Source organism: Oncorhynchus masou, chromosome 16, assembly GCF_036934945.1.
Source record: "Oncorhynchus masou masou isolate Uvic2021 chromosome 16, UVic_Omas_1.1, whole genome shotgun sequence".
Classification (NCBI taxonomy): Eukaryota; Metazoa; Chordata; class Actinopteri; order Salmoniformes; family Salmonidae; genus Oncorhynchus; species Oncorhynchus masou.
Window position 1 is genome coordinate 25,161,250 of NC_088227.1, and position 27,810 is coordinate 25,189,059.

At 43.8% G+C, this 27,810-nt stretch overlaps 1 protein-coding gene across 14 annotated transcripts in view; it reads left to right on the top strand.

Annotated features, from left to right (window-relative positions):
• Positions 1-27,810, top strand: part of utrn (utrophin) — a 339,503-nt gene that overhangs the window by 199,734 nt on the left and 111,959 nt on the right. For 12 of the 14 annotated variants that reach the window (XM_064991301.1, XM_064991300.1, XM_064991305.1 and 9 more), the window contains one exon: positions 11,187-11,359. In XM_064991301.1, the coding sequence (XP_064847373.1) occupies positions 11,187-11,359 (173 nt within the window). Of the gene's footprint in view, positions 1-5,223; positions 6,681-11,186; positions 11,360-27,810 lie in introns of those variants that run through there. The other 2 variants (XM_064991312.1, XM_064991313.1) reach the window with 2 other exon arrangements.

Below are 27,810 nucleotides of genomic sequence, written 5' to 3' on the forward strand. Positions count from 1 at the left end.
ATCCATTTCAATTTCCCTATTAAAGACACCCTGGATGTAGTCAGACACATCTCACCCTGGGGAGAGTTTGGGTTAGGCTGTCCAGCCACACAGAGACTGTAGATTCATGGCTCATTCTGTGGTTGGTTGATTGACCCTTAGGACATTGTTAGAGATTGGCTCCATGACCACTGGTGCCTATTGTCTTTTATAATGACCCTATTGCCGTGGCGTTGTAGGTCGTCTGCTGTCGGTGATGTAATCTGACCATAGAAGAAGACGGAATAGCTCCATTCAGAGCTGGATTGGGTTTTAGGTTCTGAGAGTTGTTGGACATGTATTTTCTCTTAAATGACTGTTTTTATTCATGCGATGACATCTCACACATTGATTGTCAGGGTCCCAATTCTTTGTTTTGTCTGGTTGTGCAAGGCAGCTTGTTTGAGATATTGAATGTTAAATGTGTTTGGTTAAATGTACAGGTAATTGTAATTTACACGATACTGTAATTTGCTGAAGAAATCTCATATGCATCTGCATGGGTCTACCAGATGTTGAGTTTCAGTTGAGTTTATTTTTATTTTTACAGGGACAGTGCACATTAATCAACGTTTCAGTAAAAGTGCCGGTTTTAGCCAGCCGGCTAATTTTCAACCGCAGTCCCTGGGCAGGTTAAACAATTACAATATAGACAATAGCAACATAGAACAAGTAAGACATAGCAACATAGGACAAGCAAGACGTAGCATACAGACAGAGCAACATAGAGCAAAAAGCAGCAAGACAAATGTCCATGATGCAACCAATGCATTTCTTTCCAATGTGCTTAGTTACTGCTGCAACAATGTCAATGCAGTCCATCGATCTGTCTGATCTCTTCAGGATTCACCATCCATCCATTCATCCATCCATTCATCCACCTTCTATCAGTTGTTATTCATGTGTAGCTCTGTGAAGGAAGACAGAGCTGAGTGCGTGCTAGCCTGTTGTTGTTCATGTGTAGCTCTGTGAAGGAAGACAGAGCTGAGTGTGTGCTAGCCTGTTGTTATTCATATGTAACTCTGTGAAGGAAGACAGAGCTGAGTGTGTGTTAGCCTGTTGTTATTCATATGTAACTCTGTGAAGGAAGACAGAGCTGAGTGTGTGCTAGCCTGTTGTTATTCATATGTAACTCTGTGAAGGAAGACAGAGCTGAGTGTGTGCTAGCCTGTTGTTATTCATATGTAACTCTGTGAAGGAAGACAGAGCTGAGTGTGTGTTAGCCTGTTGTTATTCATATGTAACTCTGTGAAGGAAGACAGAGCTGAGTGCGTGCTAGCCTGTTGTTGTTCATGTGTAGCTCTGTGAAGGAAGACAGAGCTGAGTGTGTGCTAGCCTGTTGTTATTCATATGTAACTCTGTGAAGGAAGACAGAGCTGAGTGTGTGCTAGCCTGTTGTTATTCATATGTAACTCTGTGAAGGAAGACAGAGCTGAGTGCGTGCTAGCCTGTTGTTGTTCATATGCAACTCTGTGAAGGAAGACAGAGCTGAGTGTGTGCTAGCCTGTTGTTATTCATATGTAACTCTGTGAAGGAAGACAGAGCTGAGTGTGTGCTAGCCTGTTGTTATTCATATGTAACTCTGTGAAGGAAGACAGAGCTGAGTGTGTGTTAGCCTGTTGAAACTGGTGCCTTTCTATTCTGGTGCTCTTTCCTTGATTGATTTCTGTGCAGAGTATAGCTGTGTAACTTCCTCGGACACGCACGTGGGGCTGAGTCTTGCAGTCGAGGACACACACATTCGCGTACACACACACAATCTCTCGTTTGCACACACACACACATCTCTCAACAGGGCGCTGTCCCTATAACAGGAAGTGGTGCTTTGGGAATAACCCTGGGCACAGGAAATGACCTCGTTGGAAGTGTCCTGGGGAGAGGCTGAGTGGGAATGAGTGGGGAATTAATGATTCCTCTTTCAGATAGCTGGTCCTCTAGGATATTATGGAGTTCCTTCACGGGCCTTCTGTACTGAATACAATACAGTCTGGCCTTGAGGTCCTCAGATGTTCTTGTGGTGTGGTCTCTCTGTCTCTTTCTGTGTGTGTGTGTGTGTGTGTGTGTGTGTGTGTGTGTGTGTGTGTGTGTGTGTGTGTGTGTGTGAGAGAAAGACTGGGAGAGGGGGAGAGAGAGGGGGAGAGAGAGAGGGGGAGAGAGAGAGAGGGAGTGAGAGAGAGGGAGTGAGAGAGAGGGACGGAGACGGAGAGACGGGGGGAGAGAGAGACGGGGAGGGAGAGAGACGGGGAGAGGGAGAGAGACGGGGAGAGGGAGAGAGACGGGGAGAGGGAGAGAGACGGGGAGAGGGAGAGAGACGGGGAGGGGGAGAGTCGGGGAGGGGGAGAGTCGGGGAGGGAGAGAGACGGGGAGGGGGAGAGACGGGAGAGGGGGAGAGACGGGGAGGGAGAGAGAGAGACGGGGAGGGAGAGAGAGACGGGGAGACGGGGAGAGAAAGAAAGTTATCTTGGTCAGGAAGAAAGTCTGTCAGAGTGCAAAAGGGAAGAAAGTGAGAGAATTGTTTTATTTTTTTAAATTTAAAACTTTTTTTTATTTAACATTTATTTAACTTGTCAAGTCAGTTAAGAACAAATTATTTTTTACAAGGGCGACCTACCGGGGAACAGTGGGTTACCTGCCTTGTTCAGGGGCAGAACGGCAGATTTTTACATTGTCAGCTCGGGATTTGATCCAGCAACCTTTTGGTTACTGGCCCAACGCTCTAACTACTAGGCTACCTGCCACCCCAAATGGTACACATGAGAGAGAGAGATGGTGACCCTCGTTTGACTTGTTGTCTTAGGAATATCACAGTAGTGTTTACACAGTCAACCTTTTCAAGACTTCTGTAAGCACAGAATAACCTTGCTAAGTTCTAGAATGTGTGAAGAATAATGTTTGTGCTCTCCCACTCTGACGACAGAACGCTTTACATTCCTATACACTCAACACACACACACATTCCAGACATTATTACACTCAACTTCAGCTTGTTACTTCTCGGGAGAGAACCACATCCACTGTGGAGGAGGACTGTAGGTCCTGTTGTGAAACACCTTGTTAAGTGAAGCTACACTCATTTTGAAAGCTTCCAGACATTTTTCAATGTAGATCTGTCAGGAAACAACACACTTAAAATGGACATGCTTAGTGATCAATCATAGGAGGTATTTGCGTGGTTTCTCGCAAAGCAGTATTTTACAGTCCAAACAGGATGGGGGGGGGGGGTTGTTGTCCCTGCTGTAACTGATACTGGGCTGTGTTAGCCCATAGCTCCACTCTGGCTCCTAGACGACTTATAAACACAGTTCTCACCTGCTCTCCTCCTTCACATACTCTCACTCTCTTGTCCCTTTAGCATTCATCTCCCTCTTCCCTTGTTCTCTCTTTTTCTCTTTCTCTCTCTCTCTCGTTCTCCCCCCCACACTCTCTCGGTACTGTTGATCATTCTTTGAGACCAGCCAGGTCATTGAGGTTGATTTAGGTTTGAGCCCATCGGAGGGCAAAAGCAACTTTCCACAGGCCAGGTGCGTGTGTCCACACTAACAGGTGCGTGTGTCCACACTAACAGGTGCGTGTGTCCACACTAACAGGTGCGTGTGTCCACACTAACAGGTGCGTGTGTCCACACTAACAGGTGCGTGTGTCCACACTAACAGGTGCGTGTGTCCACACTAACAGGTGCGTGTGTCCACACTAACAGGTGCGTGTGCCTTTGTGTCTATCTTATGCTCCCTGTCCTTTACCTCCTGTCAGTGTTTAGATAAGCCTTTTAAGTGTCCTCACCGTAAGCTCTCTACCTCTACCCTTCTCTCTCTTTCTCTCTCTGTTTTCTCTCTCTTTCCTCTCCTCCATATGCCGTAGTTTCCATGGTTTTAGTGGGTGCGGATCAAATCCCAGATTTCCATTGAAGCTCCTCAGCCCTCCGTTCCTCTCTGATCCAGCCAGGGAATTACAGGCAGATGTGCCTCAGTCTTCGAAGCCACACAGTATGGCCTCCCTCTCTTTCATTCTCTCTCTCTTTCTCTCTCTCCCCCATCTCTATCAGCTCTAGTCAATAGCTCTGCGTCTTCCCTCTGTAATGGTCCTAATCCAATTAGCTGTAGTAATGTTGCCCAACTTTTACCTCCTGCTTCCTCAAAGCTGTGTGTGTGTGTGTGTGTGTGTGTGTGTGTGTGTGTGTGTGTGTGTGTGTGTGTGTGTGTGTGTGTGTGTGTGTGTGTGTGTGTTTACCCCTGGTGTTTGCCTCTGTGTGAGTATTTTTGTTGGTGTTTTACAGCCACTTAAAGACTTGGGTTGTATCAAACCCCAGGGAAAGTCATAATCGCCCAACACATTCTCCCCCCTAAGGCTTCTTCCAGTGGATTTCCTCACAGTTGTTGTTGAAATTGTCTCGCTCGCATGTTGGACTTGCTAATTTCCCACCATTTAATCGACTTGGACTTGCATCTCAAAAACACACAGGGCGCATATTCCTGTCTGCATACATAGTGCCTCATCAGAAGTGCTGTTACAGGGGAAAATGGCATATGTTAATATTTTTATTAAGTATAGCACACTTCAAAGGCTTCTCCTCATGAATATTCGGGGTTGTAATTATTGTTATTTTTTTCCCCCTTCGGGCAGCCGCCTGATGTGTCTACATGTGATGCACACACCGTATATCTGTTGGTAGTGCCTGTCTCTGTAGGCCTACACACAGAGCCAGGTATAGACCTAACGCATCTGTATGGTTTCAGAGCTACACCCCCCCCCCCCCCCAGTCCCTTCTTATCTCTTTTCGTTCTTTTCTTGTTCCTTCTCTCCATTCACGTGAGAGCCACATGTTTTCACCATCCCGACTCTGACAGGTAGAACGTTTTGCTAGTAAAGTGCTGCATTACTTAAACCTCTGACCCCTCTTTCTCTCCCTTCTCTCTTTCCACAACCCTCTCTCTTTTCTGCTTCCTCTTCCCCCTCTCTGGATTTGGGCATTTCACTCTGTCCACATGTTACCTCCGCTACGTCTGCCCCTCTCTCCACCCCCCTCCCACCATTCTCTCTCTGTGTATCAGTAGAGGCCTCAGGAAATGGGTGTGTGCTGAGTTAGTTTAGCGAGCGGAGTGGGACCTCTAAAGAGGGAGGGAGAGAGGGGAGAAAAGGAAGAGGAGGGGTGGAAAGGGAGGATGCTGATTAAACTAATGGAAAGAGCCGAGTCACTGGCCGGTGAAAAGGAGTGAAAGAGAGAACCGAGAGGAAGGGACGGATAGCAGATTAGAGGTAATGAAAACTGAGGGAGATAAAGAGAAAAAGTTTAACTCCAAAAGTTATACAAATCAGCGGGAAGAGAGAAGATAAAGACAAACATCTACCATTTCCACCCTGCAAGGAGAACGTACTGGACGGACTCCAGGATGTAGAAGCCAGCTTGCCAGACTCTTTCTCAGGATCATTACTCTGATCAGTGGCTTCTCTCCCTGGACACGTGACCTAGGGCTCCAGAGGGATGGGGACATTCTTTCACTAACTGGCTCTGACTTGGCTGTGATTAGCAGGGTGTGAGAGAGGGAGTCCAGGCTTGGGTAGGGCGCTGGGGGCTGGTAGTAGAGCTACGACGGCATGCCCCTGTCTCGCTCACACAGTGTAAGAGTGTGTGTAGGTGTGTGTGTGTTTCCTCTGCAGTGTGTTAGCATTGCCTTGTTGAAAGAGGAAGGAGAGGTCGGCAGACCGTGTGCCTCTGTGTTTCTTCCTTGTTCCTGCGGCAGGCCCAGAGGGCTTTTTTATCTGGGTAATTGAGAACAAACACTCGGCCCGACCCCGGGCTGGAGTGTAAACAGCTTCCTTAGTGACGAGAAGCAGTGGAGGAGGAAAGGGAAGAAGGGAAGGGAAAAAAACAAGAGGGAAGTTCAAGGAGAGGCTGGAATACTTCTTCAACCCTCAGCCCCTCAGACTCTCCACGTCAGTCTACAAACCTCTCTCTCTTGACAGGACTTGGATAGTGTCCTCCAGAACTCCACACCTGACCTGGAATTCTACCCCAGCTGAAGGTCTTATTCCCCAGCCTATAGGCCTCAGGCAGCCTCTTACCTCCTACCTCCAGGAGCTCCAGCCTCAGCCCAGCTCTCGGGACGTCCAACCCCAGGCTTGAGGCATGACAGCAGGCTAGCCCTGGCCCCCCTCTCAGCCTCTGTTCCATCAAAGAGGATGCTTCTACCATGTAGCCTAGTAGGGCGGAAACACACACTGACACACACACACAGGCAACGAAGGGTGTGTGAGGCGTGTATGTCGCCGGGTTGGAGAGCACGAATTGGATTTTACCTTGTTTTGAACACTGGATTTAATTTTATTTGGAGAACTGGATTCGACAATATTTGGATTGGATTTGACCGTGTTTTGAGTACCGACCTTGACTGTGTTTTGAGTTCTGACCTTGACTGTGTTTTGAGTTCTGACCTTGACTGTGTTTTGAGTACTGACCTTGACTGTGTTTTGAGTACTGGCCTTGACTGTGTTTTGAGAGCTGGTTTTGACCGTAACCACTGGAGGACTTTCCAAACCTGCGCGACTCCTCGGTGCCCTTTGACCTCAGAGACGATGTAGAGGGGAGAGGGATGAGACTAATTCTGGAGCCGAAGATGATTGGCTTGAACTTCAGCTTGCAGGTGCTGCTCAGGAAATTTGAAGAGGTAGATTTGAGATGTTTGACATCTATTTGAGCTCCCGTTGAGACAAACTGAAAGGTTGTTTATTTTTGATGCCACAGATGAGAACCCAGCCTCATACTAAATCACTGTAGTCAAACACGTGAAGGTCAGCTCACCTGTTACTGTCAGCCAATGACCTTCACTTCTCTTCTAGCTGGAGACTCTGCTGACATTTACTGTCTCTCCGTTCTCTCCCTCGCTCCCTCTGTCTATGTAGTATCAGGTGAAGAAGTCTGCCGAGTGAGTCTGAGGTTTATGAAGTATGAGGAGTAATTATTGAACTCATTAAAGCTTTTTATTGTGGCAGCAGCGTTATTACCCCTCCAGGGGGTGGAGGGGTACAGCCAGAGTCTGCAGGGGAACACGTAGGGAGACTGAGATTCTTAAAGTGCTTTCCTCTCTGACGTCTGTAACGCTGTAGTGTTGTATGATTCAGGTTTTGCCACTTTGTGCGTTCAAGGTGCATGAGTGTGTTTTTGTTTACCAAAGCTGCTTGTTGATGTGCCACGTTAACCGAACTTTAGTTTCTTATTCTGTGTCTCCGTGTGTGTCTCCGTGTGTGTGTTTGTGTGCGTCTCCGTTTGTGTGTCCGTGTGTTTGTGTGTCCGTGTGTGTGTGTGTCCGTGTGTGTGTCCGTGTGTGTGTCCGTGTGTGTGTCTCCGTGTGTGTGTCTCCGTGTGTGTTTGTGTGTCTCCGTGTGTGTGTTTGTGTGTCTCCGTGTGTGTGTTTGAGACACCCTCAGAGAGTGGGGTCACCGCCGTTACCAGCTGTCCCTGAGACACCCTCAGAGAGTGGGGTCACAACCGTTACCAGCTGTCCCTGAGACACCCTCAGAGAGTGGGGTCACAACCGTTACCAGCTGTCCCTGAGACACCCTCAGAGAGTGGGGTCACAACCGTTACCAGCTGTCCCTGAGACACCCTCAGAGAGTGGGGTCACAACCGTTACCAGCTGTCCCTGAGACACCCTCAGAGAGTGGGGTCACAACCGTTACCAGCTGTCCCTGAGACACCCTCAGAGAGTGGGGTCACAACCGTTATCAGCTGTCCCTGAGACACCCTCAGAGAGTGGGGTCACAACCGTTACCAGCTGTCCCTGAGACACCCTCAGAGAGTGGGGTCACAACCGTTATCAGCTGTCCCTGAGACACCCTCAGAGAGTGGGGTCACAGCCAAGGGCACATTGAAAGATATTTCACCTTGTCGGGGATTGGAATTAGCGAGCTTTGGGTTACTGGCCCAGCGCTCCAACTGCTGGGCTACATGCCACCTGCACTGTGTTTGTCAGTCAGCCATTCCTCTGATAGGTACATTTCTAATGCCAGGTTCCTCTGAAAACCCAAATAGCTGGAACATTAGGCCCCCCAGGGACCGTATCTGTTGTCTGGGCTGCTCACATCCTGCCAATCTTCCATTCATTACTGGGTGTGTGTCAGGGACAAAATCTATTATCCACTATCCTCATGCAGCTCTGCGCTAGAAGAGTAGAGGACGTGGCTTTGATGTGTGTGTGCCATTGCTATCATATGGACATGGTTCATCTATTCCTAAACACAGCAGAGGTATTGTCATGTTTTTCCAGTAGCGGTTCAGCCATGGAATGTGTGTGTGTGTGTGTGTGTCCTCGCCGTAGAAATTGCAGACATATGTGACCCTCATCTCCAGAGTCCTCATTAGAATAACGCTGTCGGGGCCGTGCTGGTGCTAAACCTGTTGATTGGAGTCTACATCAAACCAGTAAATCAAACATGGACTTATATGAATGACCACAGTCATGCAGCAGTCGTGGCAGACCTGGCAGTACAGAGAAGTGTGTGTTCATGTCGTGTGTGTGTGTGTGTGTGTTGGCTACTGGTATGTGTTTAGCCTGATATTGCTGTGTACCTAAGGCTAGGTAGAGGAATCATATTTGGCCTTTCTCTCAAAGTATCCAATCACAGGGCAGCACTCAATCAATGACCAGACTATTTGATGCCACAAATATGTGTGTGTGTTTGTGTCAGAATGCATTTACGCGTTCATGTATCACCTTTGCCACCACTTAATGAGAAGAAAATGTGTTCAAGAGGGAAGGCCGTTTGGGAATGAGCTCGAACCAATGATGTTTATAAGCCCTGGATGACTGGCAGGGCCGTTGTTTTGAAGCCGCTGCGCAGCCATTTTGCTACTTGTCCTCCATTATAAAAAATTATTTTGGAAGCTATACGAATGTTTTTATAAATGTCTGCATTTGTTTTTGCCAAATACATTGTATTACAGACACCTTAATGCATACATTTATACTATATTATGCAAACATAAACAACAATAATATATTATTAATATATTATTATATTATATTCCTTAAAAGTACTAATATTAAAGTACTAATATTACTGTCCCAACTACAACAATAAAATACAAATTTTGTCCTTCTCCTTCTGAGGAGGGCAGCCGATGGATTTAAAGCCTCCATTGGCCAATACATAGCATCAGCAATCCAGGGTTTATACACATCATTGTCTGGAACATATCCAGCTGACTCACTGGCACAACATCTCTCTCACTCACACACACACACACACACACACACACACACACACACACACACACACACACACACACACACACACACACACACACACACACACACACACACACACACACCCACTGCCCCCCCCCCCTCCCTCTCTCTGAAGTATCTATCTTTATGACCTTCAGTCATTAGATTTGTGGTGGGGAGATAGTTGACTGTGATAGTAGAGCCCATTCACCCTTTATCCCTTCTCCCTAATAACTGACTTCCTTTCCTCAGGACCTTGCTATGTGAATGACAGGGGTTGCTCGTTGGGTATGGCAGACAGACAGCCTGACTGTGTGACGTGTTTACTGGCCTCTCTAAAAACATGCTTCACCTAATGTCACGTGTTGTTGTCATGTGCAGTCACCAGTCGGTGACGTTATGTTTTGCCTGCATTCTATTGGTTTCTAGCTCTGCATGAATTTCAGTTTGGGGGTGTGTGTGTGTGTGTGTGTGTGTGTGTGTGTGTGTGTGTGTGTGTGTGTGTGTGTCTTTTATCTCCCCCACTTAAAATTGGAAAGGATCCTCCTCTTGTGTCAGTCTCCCTGTGGTGGTCAACACACACGACAAGCCACAGTGGTGGTCCACACACACGACAAGCCACAGTGGTGGTCCACACACACGACAAGCCACAGTGGTGGTCCACACACACGACAAGCCACAGTGGTGGTCCACACACACGACAAGCCACAGTGGTGGTCCACACACACGACAAGCCACAGTGGTGGTCCACACACACGACAAGCCACAGTGGTGGTCCACACACACGACAAGCCACAGTGGTGGTCCACACACACGACAAGCCACAGTGGTGGTCCACACACACGACAAGCCGCAGTGGTGGTCCACACACACGACAAGCCGCAGTGGTGGTCCACACACACGACAAGCCGCAGTGGTGGTCCACACACACGACAAGCCGCAGTGGTGGTCCACACACACGACAAGCCGCAGTGGTGGTCCACACACACGACAAGCCGCAGTGGTGGTCCACACACACGACAAGCCGCAGTGGTGGTCCACACACACGACAAGCCGCAGTGGTGGTCCACACACACGACAAGCCGCAGTGGTGGTCCACACACACGACAAGCCGCAGTGGTGGTCCACACACACGACAAGCCACAGTGGTGGTCCACGCACGACAAGCCACAGTGGTGGTCTGTACTGATGGGGGTGGAAGAGTGGACGACAGGTTAGCCAAATGAAACCAGGGGAACACTCACACATTCAAATACTCACACCACACCCTCATCTAAATTCTTAATCTGTAGGGCCCACTCTCTGCTTTACTTCAGGGCCCAGGGTCCCTCTCTGAATCTCACACACACACACACACTGAACGCCACACACACCGGTCTCGTCTGGCATTGCGTAGCATACCATTAGCTTACATTAGTGTTGATTAGGGGAGCATAGCGTATTATTAGCTTAGCTTACTTTCATGTAGCAGAACATAGAACTTCATAAGTACGGAGACCTGGGTCGCTTGGTTCGGGTGTGGAAGGGGTTTAGAATGAATTGTTTCTCGCTTGGGAGGCTGAGGACAGTTTATTTTCCGTGAGTCCGAAGTAGCTAGAGGACATTTGAAAGATGTCTAAAATGCTCTGCCCTTTCTGTTTCGCTGGCTCTGCAACACACACACACACACACACACACACACACACACACACACACACACACACACACACACACACACACACACACACACACACACACACACACACACACACACACACTCATCATGACCAGCTGGCACGTGTGTTCTCTCTCTCCCTCCCCTCTCTTCCCCCCCACCATCTTAAAGCTAATAGAAAGGGATTGATGTTTTGATTTTACTTTTTAATGCTGTATGTATGTAACACAGTAACTGTACAACACAGACTTGTTGAAAGTAAAACCTTTCTCTCCTTCGCTGTTTCTCTGTAGGATATCCAGGCGGAAATCGATGCTCATAATGATATCTATAAGAGTGTGGACGGGAACAGGCCCAGGATGGTCAAGGCCTTGGGGACCTCTGAGGAGGCTGTGTTTCTACAACACCGACTGGACGACATGAACCAGCGCTGGAGCGACCTCAAAACCAAGTCTGCCAACATACGGTCAGTACTACTGTATAATATACTGACAACATTCAGTCAGTACTACTGTATAATATACTGACAACATTCAGTCAGTACTACTGTATAATATACTGACAACATTCAGTCAGTACTACTGTATAATATACTGACAACATTCAGTCAGTACTACTGTATAATATACTGACAACATTGTCAGTACTACTGTATAATATTGACAACATTCAGTCAGTACTACTGTATAATATACTGACAACATTCAGTCAGTACTACTGTATAATATACTGACAACATTCAGTCAGTACTACTGTATAATATACTGACAACATTCAATCAGTACTACTGTATAATATACTGACAACATTCAGTCAGTACTACTGTATAATATACTGACAACATTCAGTCAGTACTACTGTATAATATACTGACAGCATTCAATCAGTACTACTGTATAATATACTGACAACATTCAATCAGTACTACTGTATACTATACTGACAGCATTCAATCAGTACTACTGTATAATATACTGACAGCATTCAATCAGTACTACTGTATAATATACTGACAGCATTCAATCAGTACTACTGTATAATATACTGACAACAGTCAGTACTACTGTATAATATACTGACAACATTCAGTCAGTACTACTGTATAATATACTGACAGCATTCAATCAGTACTACTGTATAATATACTGACAACATTCAGTCTGCACCATAACATTAAACAACACATCTCTGCTAACACACAGTGCATTCGGAAAGTATTCAGACCCCTTGACTTTTTCCACATTTTGTTACGTTACCACCTTATTCTAAAATGTATTCAATTGTTTTCCCCCCTCATCAATCTACACACAATACCCCATAATGACAAAGCAAAAACAGGTTTTTAGAAATGTTGGCAAATTTATAACAAATTAAAAACGGAAATATCACATTTACATACAGTTAGTATTTTAAGACCCTTTACTCAGAACTTTGTTGAAGCACCTTTGGCAGCAATTACAGCTTTGAGTCTTCTTGGGTAGGACGCTACAAGCTTGGCACACCTATATTTGGTGAGTTTCTTCCATTTTTCTCTACAGATCCTCTCAAGCTCTGTCAGGTTGGAGGGGGAGGGTCACTGCACAGCTATTTTCAGGTCTCTCCTGAGATGTTCGAGTCCAGGCTCTCGCTGGGCCACTCAGACATTCAGAGACTTGTCCTAAAGCCACTCCTGCATTGTCTTGGTTGTGTGCTTAGGGTCGTTGTCCTGTTGAAAGGTGAACCTTTGCCCCAGTCTTAGGTACTGAGCACTTTGGAGCAGGTTTTCATCAAGGATCTCTCTGTGCTTTGCTCTGTTCATCTTTCCCTCGGTCCTGACTAGTCTCCCAGTCCCCACTTCTGGAAAACATCCCCACAGCTGCCACCACCATGCTTCACTGTAGGAATGGTGCCAGGTTTCCTCCAGGCATGACGCTTGGCATTCAGGCCAAAGGGTTCAATCTTGGTTTCATCAGATCAGAGAATCTTGTTTCTCATATTCTGAGAGTCCTTTAGGTGCCTTTTGGCAAACTCCATGTGGTCTGTCATGTGCCTTTTACTGAGGAGTGGCTTGGTTGTCCTTCTGGAATGTTCTCCCATCTCCACAGAGGAACTCTGGAGCTCTGTCAGAGTGACCATCGGGTTCTTGTTCACCTCCCTGATCATGGCCCTTCTCCCCAGATTGCTCAGTTTGGCCAGGCAGCCAGCTCTAGGAAGAGTCTTGGTGGTTACAAACTTCTTCCATTTCAGAATGATGGAGGCCACTGTGTTCTTGGGAACCCTGCAGAAATGTGTTGGTACCATTCCCCAGATCTGTGCCTCGACACAATCCTGTCTTGGAGCTCTATGGACAATTCCTTCGACCTCATGGCATGGTTTATGCTCTGACATGCACTGTCAACTGTGGAACTTTATATAGACAGGTGGGTGCCTTTCCAAATCATGTCCAATCAATTGAATTTACCAAACAAGTTGTAGAAACCTCAATTTCGAGTCTCATAGTAAAGGGTCTGAATACTTATGTAAATAAGTTATTTATATTTTTAACTCTCGTATCTTAACCATTCACTGAAACTTACTGTAAATTCACTTTCTGTATTTTGAAAGCTTTATATCTTGACAAATCAAAATCAAATCAAATGTATTTATATAGCCCTTCATACATCAGCTGATATCTCAAAGTGCTGTACAGAAACCCAGCCTACAACCCCAAAGCAGCAAGCAATGCAGGTGTAGAAGCACGGTGGCTAGGAAAAACTCCCGAGAAAGGCCAAAACCTAGGAAGAATCCTAGAGAGGAACCAGGCTATGTGGGGTGGCCAGTCCTCTTTTGGCTGTGCCGGGTGGAGATTATAACAGAACATGGCCAAGATGTTCAAATGTTCATAAATGACCAGCATGGTCAAATAATAATAATCACAGGCAGAACAGTTGGAACTGGAGCAGCTGCACGGTCAGGTGGACTGGGGACAGCAAGGAGTCATCATGCCAGGTAGTCCTGAGGCATGGTCCTAGGGCTCAGGTCCTCCGAGAGAGAGAAAGAAAGAGAGAAAGAGAGAATTAGAGAGAGCATACTTAAATTCACACAGGACATCGGATAGAACAGGAGAAGTACTCCAGATGTAATAAACTGACCTTAGCCCCCCGACACAAACTACTGCAGCATAAATACTGGAGGCTGAGACGGGAGGGGTTAGGAGACACTGTGGCCCCATCCGATGATACCCCCGGACAGGGCCAAACAGGAAGGGTATAACCCCACCCAGCCAAAGCACAGCCCACACACCACTAGAGGGATATCTTCAACCATCAACTTACCATCCTGAGACAAGGCCGAGTACAGCCCAAAAAGATCTCCGCCACGGCACAACCCAGGGGGGTGCGCCAACCCAGACAGACAACTTTTATTATTGACATGCAAAACATTTTGGGACTGTGTCAACAGTGGACTAATGAAACAAATACCATAATATATTCTTTGAGTGGCATTTTCCTTTTAAAATAACTGTCTAGTGAAAATCTCACCTTTTCATACACAAATAATGTTGTTGCCCCATCGTATACTTGTATTTGTGGTCAAAGCATAAAAGTTTAAAACAATGCTTGCTATTTCCTCATAGAGGATGATGTCGTCCTCCTGAGGAGAATGAGCTGGCCAATCAGTGGGCTACTTGCATGAATATTTTTAATGACGGGTATGTGCACATATCATTCTGGGGTTGGGGTTTACCAACACAGAAAAGCTGATTTTTAACATAGTTCATTGCCATTTTTGGGAAGGACAAACTATTTGACTCACATTGTAATTAATTCTAGGTCATATTACAAATACATCTGGAAACACTGGACAGTTACTTTAAAGCATCCACTGGACCTACTGCAGTGCTGGTCTACACTCTCTTATTTATAGTTGACCATGACTAATGCATTACAATCAATAATCATTCCCATTTAGATATGCAAAGGAGTGTATGTCATAACCATGCTGACTGGTTTGTTGTGTAATATTTATGTACGTGAAACCATTCCATAAACTCTAGCTAGAACATGTATGCTTTGCTTTGGACATGAAATATGCCCTCTGTGAGACATTGACTGAGCCAATACTGTGCCACATAACTCTACAAGGCCTGGACAGTGTAGGAGCGGCCACAACCTTGGCATAAATAAAGAGAGAGATGGGTGGTTGTGAAGCAGAAGAGAGGGTTGTGGTGAGGAAGAGAGGGTTGTGAAGAGGAAGAGGGTTGTTGTGAGGAAGAGAGGGTTGTTGTGAAGAGGAAGAGAGGGTTGCTGTGAGGAAGAGAGGGTTGTTGTGAGGAAGAGAGGGTTGTTGTGAAGAGGAAGAGAGGGTTGTTGTGAAGAGGAAGAGAGGGTTGTTGTGAGGAAGAGAGGGTTGCTGTGAGGAAGAGAGGGTTGTGAAGAGGAAGAGAGGGTTGTTGTGAAGAGGAAGAGAGGGTTGTTGTGAAGAGGAAGAGAGGGTTGTTGTGAGGAAGAGAGGGTTGTTGTGAAGAGGAAGAGAGGGTTGTTGTGAAGAGGAAGAGAGGGTTGTTGTGAGGAAGAGAGGGTTGCGGTGAGGAAGAGAGGGTTGTTGTGAGGAAGAGAGGGTTGTTGTGAAGAGGAAGAGAGGGTTGTTGTGAAGAGGAAGAGAGGGTTGTTGTGAGGAAGAGAGGGTTGCTGTGAGGAAGAGAGGGTTGTTGTGAGGAAGAGAGGGTTGCGGTGAGGAAGAGAGGGTTGTTGTGAGGAAGAGAGGGTTGTTGTGAGGAAGAGAGGGTTGCGGTGAGGAAGAGAGGGTTGTTGTGAAGAGGAAGAGAGGGTTGTTGTGAGGAAGAGAGGGTTGTTGTGAGGAAGAGAGGGTTGCGGTGAGGAAGAGATAGTTATGGTGAAGTGGAAGAGAGGGTTGTTGTGAGGAAGAGAGGGTTGTTGTGAGGAAGAGAGGGTTGTTGTGAGGAAGAGAGGGTTGTTGTGAGGAAGAGAGGGTTGCGGTGAGGAAGAGAGGGTTGTTGTGAAGAGGAAGAGAGGGTTGTTGTGAAGAGGAAGAGAGGGTTGTTGTGAAGAGGAAGAGAGGGTTGTTGTGAGGAAGAGAGGGTTGTTGTGAGGAAGAGAGGGTTGCGGTGAGGAAGAGATAGTTATGGTGAAGTGGAAGAGAGGGTTGTTGTGAGGAAGAGAGGGTTGTTGTGAGGAAGAGAGGGTTGTTGTGAGGAAGAGAGGGTTGTTGTGAGGAAGAGAGGGTTGCGGTGAGGAAGAGAGGGTTGCTGTGAGGAAGAGAGGGTTGCGGTGAGGAAGAGAGGGTTGCGGTGAGGAAGAGAGGGTTGTTGTGAAGAGGAAGAGAGGGTTGTTGTGAGGAAGAGAGGGTTGTTGTGAGGAAGAGAGGGTTGTTGTGAGGAAGAGAGGGTTGCGGTGAGGAAGAGAGGGTTGTTGTGAAGAGGAAGAGAGGGTTGTTGTGAGGAAGAGAGGGTTGTTGTGAGGAAGAGAGGGTTGCGGTGAGGAAGAGATAGTTATGGTGAAGTGGAAGAGAGGGTTGTTGTGAGGAAGAGAGGGTTGTTGTGAGGAAGAGAGGGTTGTTGTGAGGAAGAGAGGGTTGCGGTGAGGAAGAGAGGGTTGTTGTGAGGAAGAGAGGGTTGCGGTGAGGAAGAGAGGGTTGCTGTGAGGAAGAGTTATGGTGAAGAGGAAGATAGGGTTGTGGTGAAGAGGAAGAGAGAGTTATGGTGAAGAGGAAGAGAGAGTTATGGTGACGAAGAAGAGAGGGTTGTGGTGAAGAGGAAGAGAGGGTTGTGTGAAGAGGAAGAGAGGGTTGTGTGAAGAGGAAGAGAGGGTTGTGTGAAGAGGAAGAGAGGGTTGTGTGAAGAGGAAGAGAGGGTTGTGTGAAGAGGAAGAGAGGGTTGTGTGAAGAGGAAGAGAGGGTTGTGTGAAGAGGAAGAGAGGGTTGTGTGAAGAGGAAGAGAGGGTTGTGTGAAGAGGAAGAGAGAGTTGTGGTGAAGAGGAAGAGAGAGTTGTGGAAGAGGTGTGGTGTGGTGAAGAGGAAGAGAGAGTTATGGTGAAGAGGTGTGGTGTGGTGAAGAGGTGAAACTAGTTAGAAACACTGCAACACCATGTACTCAGTGTTGCCCTATGGGAGAGGGTTAAGGCTGAGCTGTTATCAGGGTGGGTGTATGTGTGCTGCCATGTGTGTATTATTTAGGGTTCATTATGTCTTAATTACTGGACATGTATAATTAGAGTAGTTGCTATGGGACTGTGCGGCTGTACATCATGTTCAGAATGTCAAAACAAAGCATTTAGGAACACACACAGACACACACACTGAATAATCAAACACATTATGCTATATAACCACACACGTTGATTTACAAACACACACACACCATATATTTTGCTATCTTTGTGGGAACCTTACATTGATTTCCATTTAAAATCTTATTTTCCCTTAAAATAGCCTTTGTCCTTGTGGGGACCTGGGAAATGTCCCCACAAGGGAGAATGTTTCTTGTTTCGCTATCCTTGTGAGGACTTTTGGGGATTTACACACACGCACACGCACACACACACACGTAGAATTGGTTTTGGCTGCCCTAGAGATAAGGAAACTCTCTGTGTAACTTTCAGGCTCTTGTTTCCTCGTTGAAATGCTTCCAGATGTTGGACACTTTGAAATATGTCCAGTTGTAATGGTTGACACACCCACCCCAACCTCGCCAGTCTACCCATGTTATTCTGTCCTAGTATCCACCTGGAGATGTATAACTGCTTTAACCTTCTGCTTACATGGTGATGGACCTGATCATGGTCATGTTTGAAACTGTTTCAACCATGTCATAACCACATTGGAACCACGTCATAACCATCTTGTAACCATCTTTCAACCATGTCATAACCATCTTGTAACCATGTCATAACCACATTGTAACCATGTCATAACCACATTGTAACCATGTCATAACCACATTGTAACCATGTCATAACCACATTGTAACCATCTCGTAACCACGTTTCAACCATGTCATAACCATCTTGTAACCATGTCATAACCATCTTGTAACCATGTCATAACCATCTTGTAACCATGTCATAACCATGTTATAACCATGTTTCAACCATGTTATAACCATGGCATAACCATCTTGTAACCATGTTTCAACAATGTCACAACCATCTTGTAACCATGTCATAACCATCTTGTAACCATGTCATAACCATCTTGTAACCATGTCACAACCATCTTGTACCATGTCATAACCATCTTGTAACCATGTCATAACCATCTTGTAACCATGTTTCAACCATGTCATAACCATCTTGTAGCCATGTCATAACCATCTTTTAACCATGTCATAACCATCTTTTAACCATGTCATAACCATCTTTTAACCATGTCATAACCATCTTGTAACCATGTCATAACCATTTGTCAACCATGTTATAACTGTATTGTAGACATTTTAACCGTATTGTAACCAGGGTTCAGTAGGTTGCCTTCTGAATGTAATCCGTTACCGTTAGTAGTTACCTGTCCAACATTGTAATCAGTAATTTATCTTTTGGATTACCCAAACTCAGTGACGTAATCTTGTTACTTTCACTTACTTTTGGATTACTTTACCTTTAAGAGGCATTAGAAGAAAACAAAAATGATCCATTAAACGCTTTGGTGTGTCATCACAGCGGTCTCTGACTTGTGGTCAAACTCACTCAGGTGGAACAGCATTTTCAATGCTGAACTGAATGTCATTGAGAAAACAGAAAGGTGTCATAATGTATTTATTCGCAATTCAATAAGCAGTCATCTAGTTTTTCTAAACTATCTGCAATCTGATTACAATATTTTTCCTGGTTACATAACTGATTACAGTTACCGTTTTTTTTATTGTATTACATGTGACCCAACCCTGGTTGTAACTGTAATGTTACTATGTAATGACCCAACCCTGGCTGTAACTGTAATGTTACTATGTAATGACCCAACCCTGGTTGTAACTGTAATGTTACTATGTAATGACCCAACCCTGGTTGTAACTGTAATGTTACTATGTAATGACCCAACCCTGGTTGTAACTGTAATGTTACTATGTAATGACCCAACCCTGGTTGTAACTGTAATGTTACTATGTAATGACCCAACCCTGGTTGTAACTGTAATGTTACTATGTAATGACCCAACCCTGGTTGTAACTGTAATGTTACTATGTAATGACCCAACCCTGGTTGTAACTGTAATGTTACTATGTAATGACCCAACCCTGGCTGTAACTGTAATGTTACTATGTAATGACCCAACCCTGGTTGTAACTGTAATGTTACTATGTAATGACCCAACCCTGGTTGTAACCGTAATGTTACTATGTAATGACCCAACCCTGGTTGTAACCGTAATGTTACTATGTAATGACCCAACCCTGGTTGTAACTGTAATGTTACTATGTAATGACCCAACCCTGGTTGTAACTGTAATGTTACTATGTAATGACCCAACCCTGGTTGTAACTGTAATGTTACTATGTAATGACCCAACCCTGGCTGTAACTGTAATGTTACTAGGTAATGACCCAACCCTGGCTGTAACTGTAATGTTACTATGTAATGACCCAACCCTGGTTGTAACTGTAATGTTACTATGTAATGACCCAACCCTGGCTGTAACTGTAATGTTACTATGTAATGACCCAACCCTGGCTGTAACTGTAATGTTACTATGTAATGACCCAACCCTGGCTGTAACTGTAACTGTAATGTTACTATGTAATGACCCAACCCTGGTTGTAACTGTAATGTTACTATGTAATGACCCAACCCTGGTTGTAACTGTAATGTTACTATGTAATGACCCAACCCTGGTTGTAACTGTAATGTTACTATGTAATGACCCAACCCTGGCTGTAACCGTGACCCAACCCTGTTACGTAATGTTACTATGTAATGACCCAACCCTGGTTGTAACTGTAATGTTACTATGTAATGACCCAACCCTGGTTGTAACTGTAATGTTACTATGTAATGACCCAACCCTGGTTGTAACTGTAATGTTACTATGTAATGACCCAACCCTGGTTGTAACTGTAATGTTACTATGTAATGACCCAACCCTGGTTGTAACTGTAATGTTACTATGTAATGACCCAACCCTGGCTGTAACTGTAATGTTACTATGTAATGACCCAACCCTGGCTGTAACCGTAATGTTACTATGTAATGACCCAACCCTGGTTGTAACTGTAATGTTACTATATAATGACCCAACCCTGGCTGTAACTGTAATGTTACTATGTAATGACCCAACCCTGGTTGTAACTGTAATGTTACTATGTAATGACCCAACCCTGGCTGTAACCGTAATGTTACTATGTAATGACCCAACCCTGGTTGTAACTGTAATGTTACTATATAATGACCCAACCCTGGCTGTAACTGTAATGTTACTATGTAATGACCCAACCCTGGTTGTAACTACTATGTAATAATGTTACTATGTAATGACCCAACCCTGGCTGTAACCGTAATGTTACTATGTAATGACCCAACCCTGGTTGTAACTGTAATGTTACTATATAATGACCCAACCCTGGCTGTAACTGTAATGTTACTATGTAATGACCCAACCCTGGTTGTAACTGTAATGTTACTATGTAATGACCCAACCCTGGTTGTAACTGTAATGTTACTATGTAATGACCCAACCCTGGTTGTAACTGTAATGTTACTATGTAATGACCCAACCCTGGTTGTAACTGTAATGTTACTATGTAATGACCCAACCCTGGCTGTAACCGTAATGTTACTATGTAATGACCCAACCCTGGTTGTAACTGTAATGTTACTATATAATGACCCAACCCTGGCTGTAACTGTAATGTTACTATGTAATGACCCAACCCTGGTTGTAACTGTAATGTTACTATGTAATGACCCAACCCTGGTTGTAACTGTAATGTTACTATGTAATGACCCAACCCTGGTTGTAACTGTAATGTTACTATGTAATGACCCAACCCTGGCTGTAACCGTAATGTTACTATGTAATGACCCAACCCTGGTTGTAACTGTAATGTTACTATATAATGACCCAACCCTGGCTGTAACTGTAATGTTACTATGTAATGACCCAACCCTGGTTGTAACTGTAATGTTACTATGTAATGACCCAACCCTGGTTGTAACTGTAATGTTACTATGTAATGACCCAACCCTGGTTGTAACTGTAATGTTACTATGTAATGACCCAACCCTGGTTGTAACTGTAATGTTACTATGTAATGACCCAACCCTGGCTGTAACCGTAATGTTACTATGTAATGACCCAACCCTGGTTGTAACTGTAATGTTACTATATAATGACCCAACCCTGGTTGTAACTGTAATGTTACTATGTAATGACCCAACCCTGGTTGTAACTGTAATGTTACTATGTAATGACCCAACCCTGGTTGTAACTGTAATGTTACTATGTAATGACCCAACCCTGGTTGTAACTGTAATGTTACTATGTAATGACCCAACCCTGGCTGTAACTGTAATGTTACTATGTAATGACCCAACCCTGGTTGGACCTGTAATGTTACTATGTAATGACCCAACCCTGGCTGTAACTGTAATGTTACTATATAATGACCCAACCCTGGCTGTAACTGTAATGTTACTATGTAATGACCCAACCCTGGTTGTAACTGTAATGTTACTATGTAATGACCCAACCCTGGTTGTAACTGTAATGTTACTATGTAATGACCCAACCCTGGCTGTAACTGTAATGTTACTATGTAATGACCCAACCCTGGCTGTAACCGTAATGTTACTATGTAATGACCCAACCCTGGTTGTAACTGTAATGTTACTATGTAATGACCCAACCCTGGTTGTAACTGTAATGTTACTATGTAATGACCCAACCCTGGTTGTAACTGTTATGTTACTATGTAATGACTGTAATGTTACTATGTAATGACCCAACCCTGGTTGTAACTGTAATGTTACTATGTAATGACCCAACCCTGGTTGTAACTGTTAATGTTAACCCTAATGTAATGACCCAACCCTGGTTGTAACTGTAATGTTACTATGTAATGACCCAACCCTGGCTGTAACTGTAATGTTACGTAATGTTACTATGTAATGACCCAACCCTGGTTGTAACTGTAATGTTACTATATAATGACCCAACCCTGGCTGTAACTGTAATGTTACTATGTAATGACCCAACCCTGGTTGTAACTGTAATGTTACTATGTAATGACCCAACCCTGGCTGTAACCGTAATGTTACTATGTAATGACCCAACCCTGGTTGTAACTGTAATGTTACTATATAATGACCCAACCCTGGCTGTAACTGTAATGTTACTATGTAATGACCCAACCCTGGTTGTAACTGTAATGTTACTATGTAATGACCCAACCCTGGCTGTAACCTGGTTGTAATGTTACTATGTAATGACCCAACCCTGGTTGTAACTGTAATGTTACTATATAATGACCCAACCCTGGCTGTAACTGTAATGTTACTATGTAATGACCCAACCCCTGTTGTAACTGTAATGTTACTATGTAATGACCCAACCCTGGTTGTAACTGTAATGTTACTATGTAATGACCCAACCCTGGTTGTAACTGTAGTGTTACTATGTAATGACCCAACCCTGGTTGTAACTGTAATGTTACTATGTAATGACCCAACCCTGGCTGTAACCGTAATGTTACTATGTAATGACCCAACCCTGGTTGTAACTGTAATGTTACTATATAATGACCCAACCCTGGCTGTAACTGTAATGTTACTATGTAATGACCCAACCCTGGTTGTAACTGTAATGTTACTATGTAATGACCCAACCCTGGTTGTAACTGTAATGTTACTATGTAATGACCCAACCCTGGTTGTAACTGTAATGTTACTATGTAATGACCCAACCCTGGCTGTAACCGTAATGTTACTATGTAATGACCCAACCCTGGTTGTAACTGTAATGTTACTAAGTAATGACCCAACCCTGGTTGTAACTGTAATGTTACTATGTAATGACCCAACCCTGGTTGTAACTGTTATGTTACTATGTAATGACCCAACCCTGGTTGTAACTGTAATGTTACTATGTAATGACCCAACCCTGGTTGTAACTGTAATGTTACTATGTAATGACCCAACCCTGGCTGTAACTGTAATGTTACTATGTAATGACCCAACCCTGGCTGTAACTGTAATGTTACTATATAATGACCCAACCCTGGTTGTAACTGTAATGTTACTATATAATGACCCAACCCTGGCTGTAACTGTAATGTTACTATGTAATGACCCAACCCTGGTTGTAACTGTAATGTTACTATATAATGACCCAACCCTGGCTGTAACTGTAATGTTACTATGTAATGACCCAACCCTGGTTGTAACTGTAATGTTACTATGTAATGACCCAACCCTGGCTGTAACCGTAATGTTACTATGTAATGACCCAACCCTGGTTGTAACTATGTAATGACCCAACCCTGGTTGTAACTGAATGTTACTATATAATGACCCAACCCTGGCTGTAACTGTAATGTTACTATGTAATGACCCAACCCTGGTTGTAACTGTAATGTTACTATGTAATGACCCAACCCTGGTTGTAACTGTAATGTTACTATGTAATGACCCAACCCTGGTTGTAACTGTAATGTTACTATGTAATGACCCAACCCTGGTTGTAACTGTAATGTTACTATGTAATGACCCAACCCTGGCTGTAACTGTAATGTTACTATGTAATGACCCAACCTGGTTGTAACTGTAATGTTACTGACCCAACCCTGGTTGTAACTGTAATGTTACTATATAATGACCCAACCCTGGCTGTAACTGTAATGTTACTATGTAATGACCCAACCCTGGTTGTAACTGTAATGTTACTATGTAATGACCCAACCCTGGTTGTAACTGTAATGTTACTATGTAATGACCCAACCCTGGTTGTAACTGTAATGTTACTATGTAATGACCCAACCCTGGCTGTAACTGTAATGTTACTATGTAATGACCCAACCCTGGTTGTAACTGTAATGTTACTATATAATGACCCAACCCTGGCTGTAACTGTAATGTTACTATGTAATGACCCAACCCTGGTTGTAACTGTAATGTTACTATGTAATGACCCAACCCTGGTTGTAACTGTAATGTTACTATGTAATGACCCAACCCTGGTTGTAACTGTAATGTTACTATGTAATGACCCAACCCTGGTTGTAACTGTAATGTTACTATGTAATGACCCAACCCTGGTTGTAACTGTAATGTTACTATGTAATGACCCAACCCTGGTTGTAACTGTAATGTTACTATGTAATGACCCAACCCTGGTTGTAACTGTAATGTTACTGTAATGTTATATAATGACCCAACCCTGGTTGTAACTGTAATGTTACTATGTAATGACCCAACCCTGGCTGTAACCGTAATGTTACTATGTAATGACCCAACCCTGGTTGTAACTGTAATGTTACTATGTAATGACCCAACCCTGGTTGTAACTGTAATGTTACTATGTAATGACCCAACCCTGGCTGTAACCGTAATGTTACTATGTAATGACCCAACCCTGGTTGTAACTGTAATGTTACTATGTAATGACCCAACCCTGGCTGTAACTGTAATGTTACTATATAATGACCCAACCCTGGCTGTAACTGTAATGTTACTATGTAATGACCCAACCCTGGTTGTAACTGTAATGTTACTATGTAATGACCCAACCCTGGTTGTAACTGTAATGTTACTATGTAATGACCCAACCCTGGTTGTAACTGTATGTTACTATGTAATAACCCTGGTTGTAACTGTAATGTTACTATAATGACCCAACCCTGGCTGTAACTGTAATGTTACTATGTAATGACCCAACCCCTGGTTGTAATGACCCAACCTGTAATGTTACTATGTAATGACCCAACCCTGGCTGTAACTGTAATGTTACTATGTAATGACCCAACCCTGGTTGTAACTGTAATGTTACTATGTAATGACCCAACCCTGGTTGTAACTGTAATGTTACTATGTAATGACCCAACCCTGGTTGTAACTGTAATGTTACTATGTAATGACCAACCCTGGTTGTAACTGTAATGTTACTATGTAACCCTGGTTGTAACTGTAATGTTACTATGTAACTATGTAATGACCCAACCCTGGTTGTAACTGTAATGTTACTATGTAATGACCCAACCCTGGTTGTAACTGTAATGTTACTATGTAATGACCCAACCCTGGTTGTAACTGTAATGTTACTATGTAATGACCCAACCAACCCTGGTTGTAACTGTAATGTTACTATGTAATGACCCAACCCTTGTAACTGTAATGTTACTATGTAATGACCCAACCCTGGTTGTAACTGTAATGTTACTATATAATGACCCAACCCTGGCTGTAACTGTAATGTTACTATGTAATGACTGTAATGTTACCAACCCTGGTTGTAACTGTAATGTTACTATGTAATGACCCAACCCTGGTTGTAACTGTAATGTTACTATGTAATGACCCAACCCTGGTTGTAACTGTAATGTTACTATGTAATGACCCAACCCTGGTTGTAACTGTAATGTTACTATGTAATGACCCAACCCTGGTTGTAACTGTAATGTTACTATGTAATGACCCAACCCTGGTTGTAACTGTAATGTTACTATGTAATGACCCAACCCTGGCTGTAACTGTAATGTTACTATGTAATGACCCAACCCTGGTTGTAACTGTAATGTTACTATGTAATGACCCTGGCTGTAACTGTAATGTTACTATGTAATGACCCAACCCTGGTTGTAACCGTAATGTTACTATGTAATGACCCAACCCTGGTTGTAACCGTAATGTTACTATGTAATGACCCAACCCTGGTTGTAACTGTAATGTTACTATGTAATGACCCAACCCTGGTTGTAACTGTAATGTTACTATGTAATGACCCAACCCTGGCTGTAACTGTAATGTTACTAGGTAATGACCCAACCCTGGTTGTAACTGTAATGTTACTATGTAATGACCAACCCTGGTTGTAACTGTAATGTTACTATGTAATGACCCAACCCTGGCTGTAACCGTAATGTTACTATGTAATGACCCAACCCTGGTTGTAACTGTAATGTTACTATGTAATGACCCAACCCTGGTTGTAACTGTAATGTTACTATGTAATGACCCAACCCTGTAATGTTACTATGTAATGACCCAACCCTGGCTGTAACTGTAATGTTACTATGTAATGACCCAACCCTGGTTGTAACTGTAATGTTACTATGTAATGACCCAACCCTGGCTGTAACTGTAATGTTACCCTGGTTGTAACTGTTACTATGTAATGACCCAACCCTGGCTGTAACTGTAATGTTACTATGTAATGACCCAACCCTGGTTGTAACTGTAATGTTACTATATAATGACCCAACCCTGGTTGTAACTGTATGTTACTGTAATGTGTAACTGTAATGTTACTATGTAATGACCCAACCCTGGTTGTAACTGTAATGTTACTATGTAATGACCCAACCCTGGCTGTAACTGTAATGTTACTATGTAATGACCCAACCCTGGTTGTAACTGTAATGTTACTATATAATGACCCAACCCTGGCTGTAACTGTAATGTTACTATGTAATGACCCAACCCTGGTTGTAACTGTAATGTTACTATGTAATGACCCAACCCTGGTTGTAACTGTAATGTTACTATGTAATGACCCAACCCTGGTTGTAACTGTAATGTTACTATGTAATGACCCAACTGTAACCTGGACCCAACCCTGGTTGTAACTGTAATGTTACTATGTAATGACCCAACCCTGGTTGTAACTGTAATGTTACTATGTAATGACCCAACCCTGGTTGTAACTGTAATGTTACTATGTAATGACCCAACCCTGGTTGTAACTGTAATGTTACTATGTAATGACCCAACCCTTGTAACTGTAATGTTACTATGTAATGACCCAACCCTGGTTGTAACTGTAATGTTACTATGTAATGACCCAACCCTGGTTGTAACTGTAATGTTACTATGTAATGACCCAACCCTGGTTGTAACTGTAATGTTACTATGTAATGACCCAACCCTGGTTGTAACTGTAATGTTACTATGTAATGACCCAACCCTGGTTGTAACTGTAATGTTACTATGTAATGACCCAACCCTGGTTGTAACTGTAATGTTACTATGTAATGACCCAACCCTGGTTGTAACTGTAATGTTACTATGTAATGACCCAACCCTGGTTGTAACTGTAATGTTACTATGTAATGACCCAACCCTGGTTGTAACTGTAATGTTACTATGTAATGACCCAACCCTGGTTGTAACTGTAATGTTACTATGTAATGACCCAACCCTGGTTGTAACTGTAATGTTACTATGTAATAATGTTGTAATGTTACTATGTAATGACCCAACCCTGGTTGTAACTGTAATGTTACTATGTAATGACCCAACCCTGGTTGTAACTGTAATGTTACTATGTAATGACCCAACCCTGGTTGTAACTGTAATGTTACTATGTAATGACCCAACCCTGGTTGTAACTGTAATGTTACTATGTAATGACCCAAACCCTGTAATGTTACTTGTAATAACCCTGGTTGTAACTGTAATGTTACTATGTAATGACCCAACCCTGGCTGTAACTGTAATGTTACTATGTAATGACCCAACCCTGGCTGTAACTGTAACTGACCCAACCCTGGTTACTGTATGTTGTAATGACCCAACCCTGGCTGGTTGTAACTGTAATGTTACTATATAATGACCCAACCCTGGTGTAACTGTAATGTTACTATGTAATGACCCAACCCTGGTTGTAACTGTAATGTTACTATGTAATGACCCAACCCTGGTTGTAACTGTAATGTTACTATGTAATGACCCAACCCTGGTTGTAACTGTAATGTTACTATGTAATGACCCAACCCCCTGTAATGTTACTATGTAATGA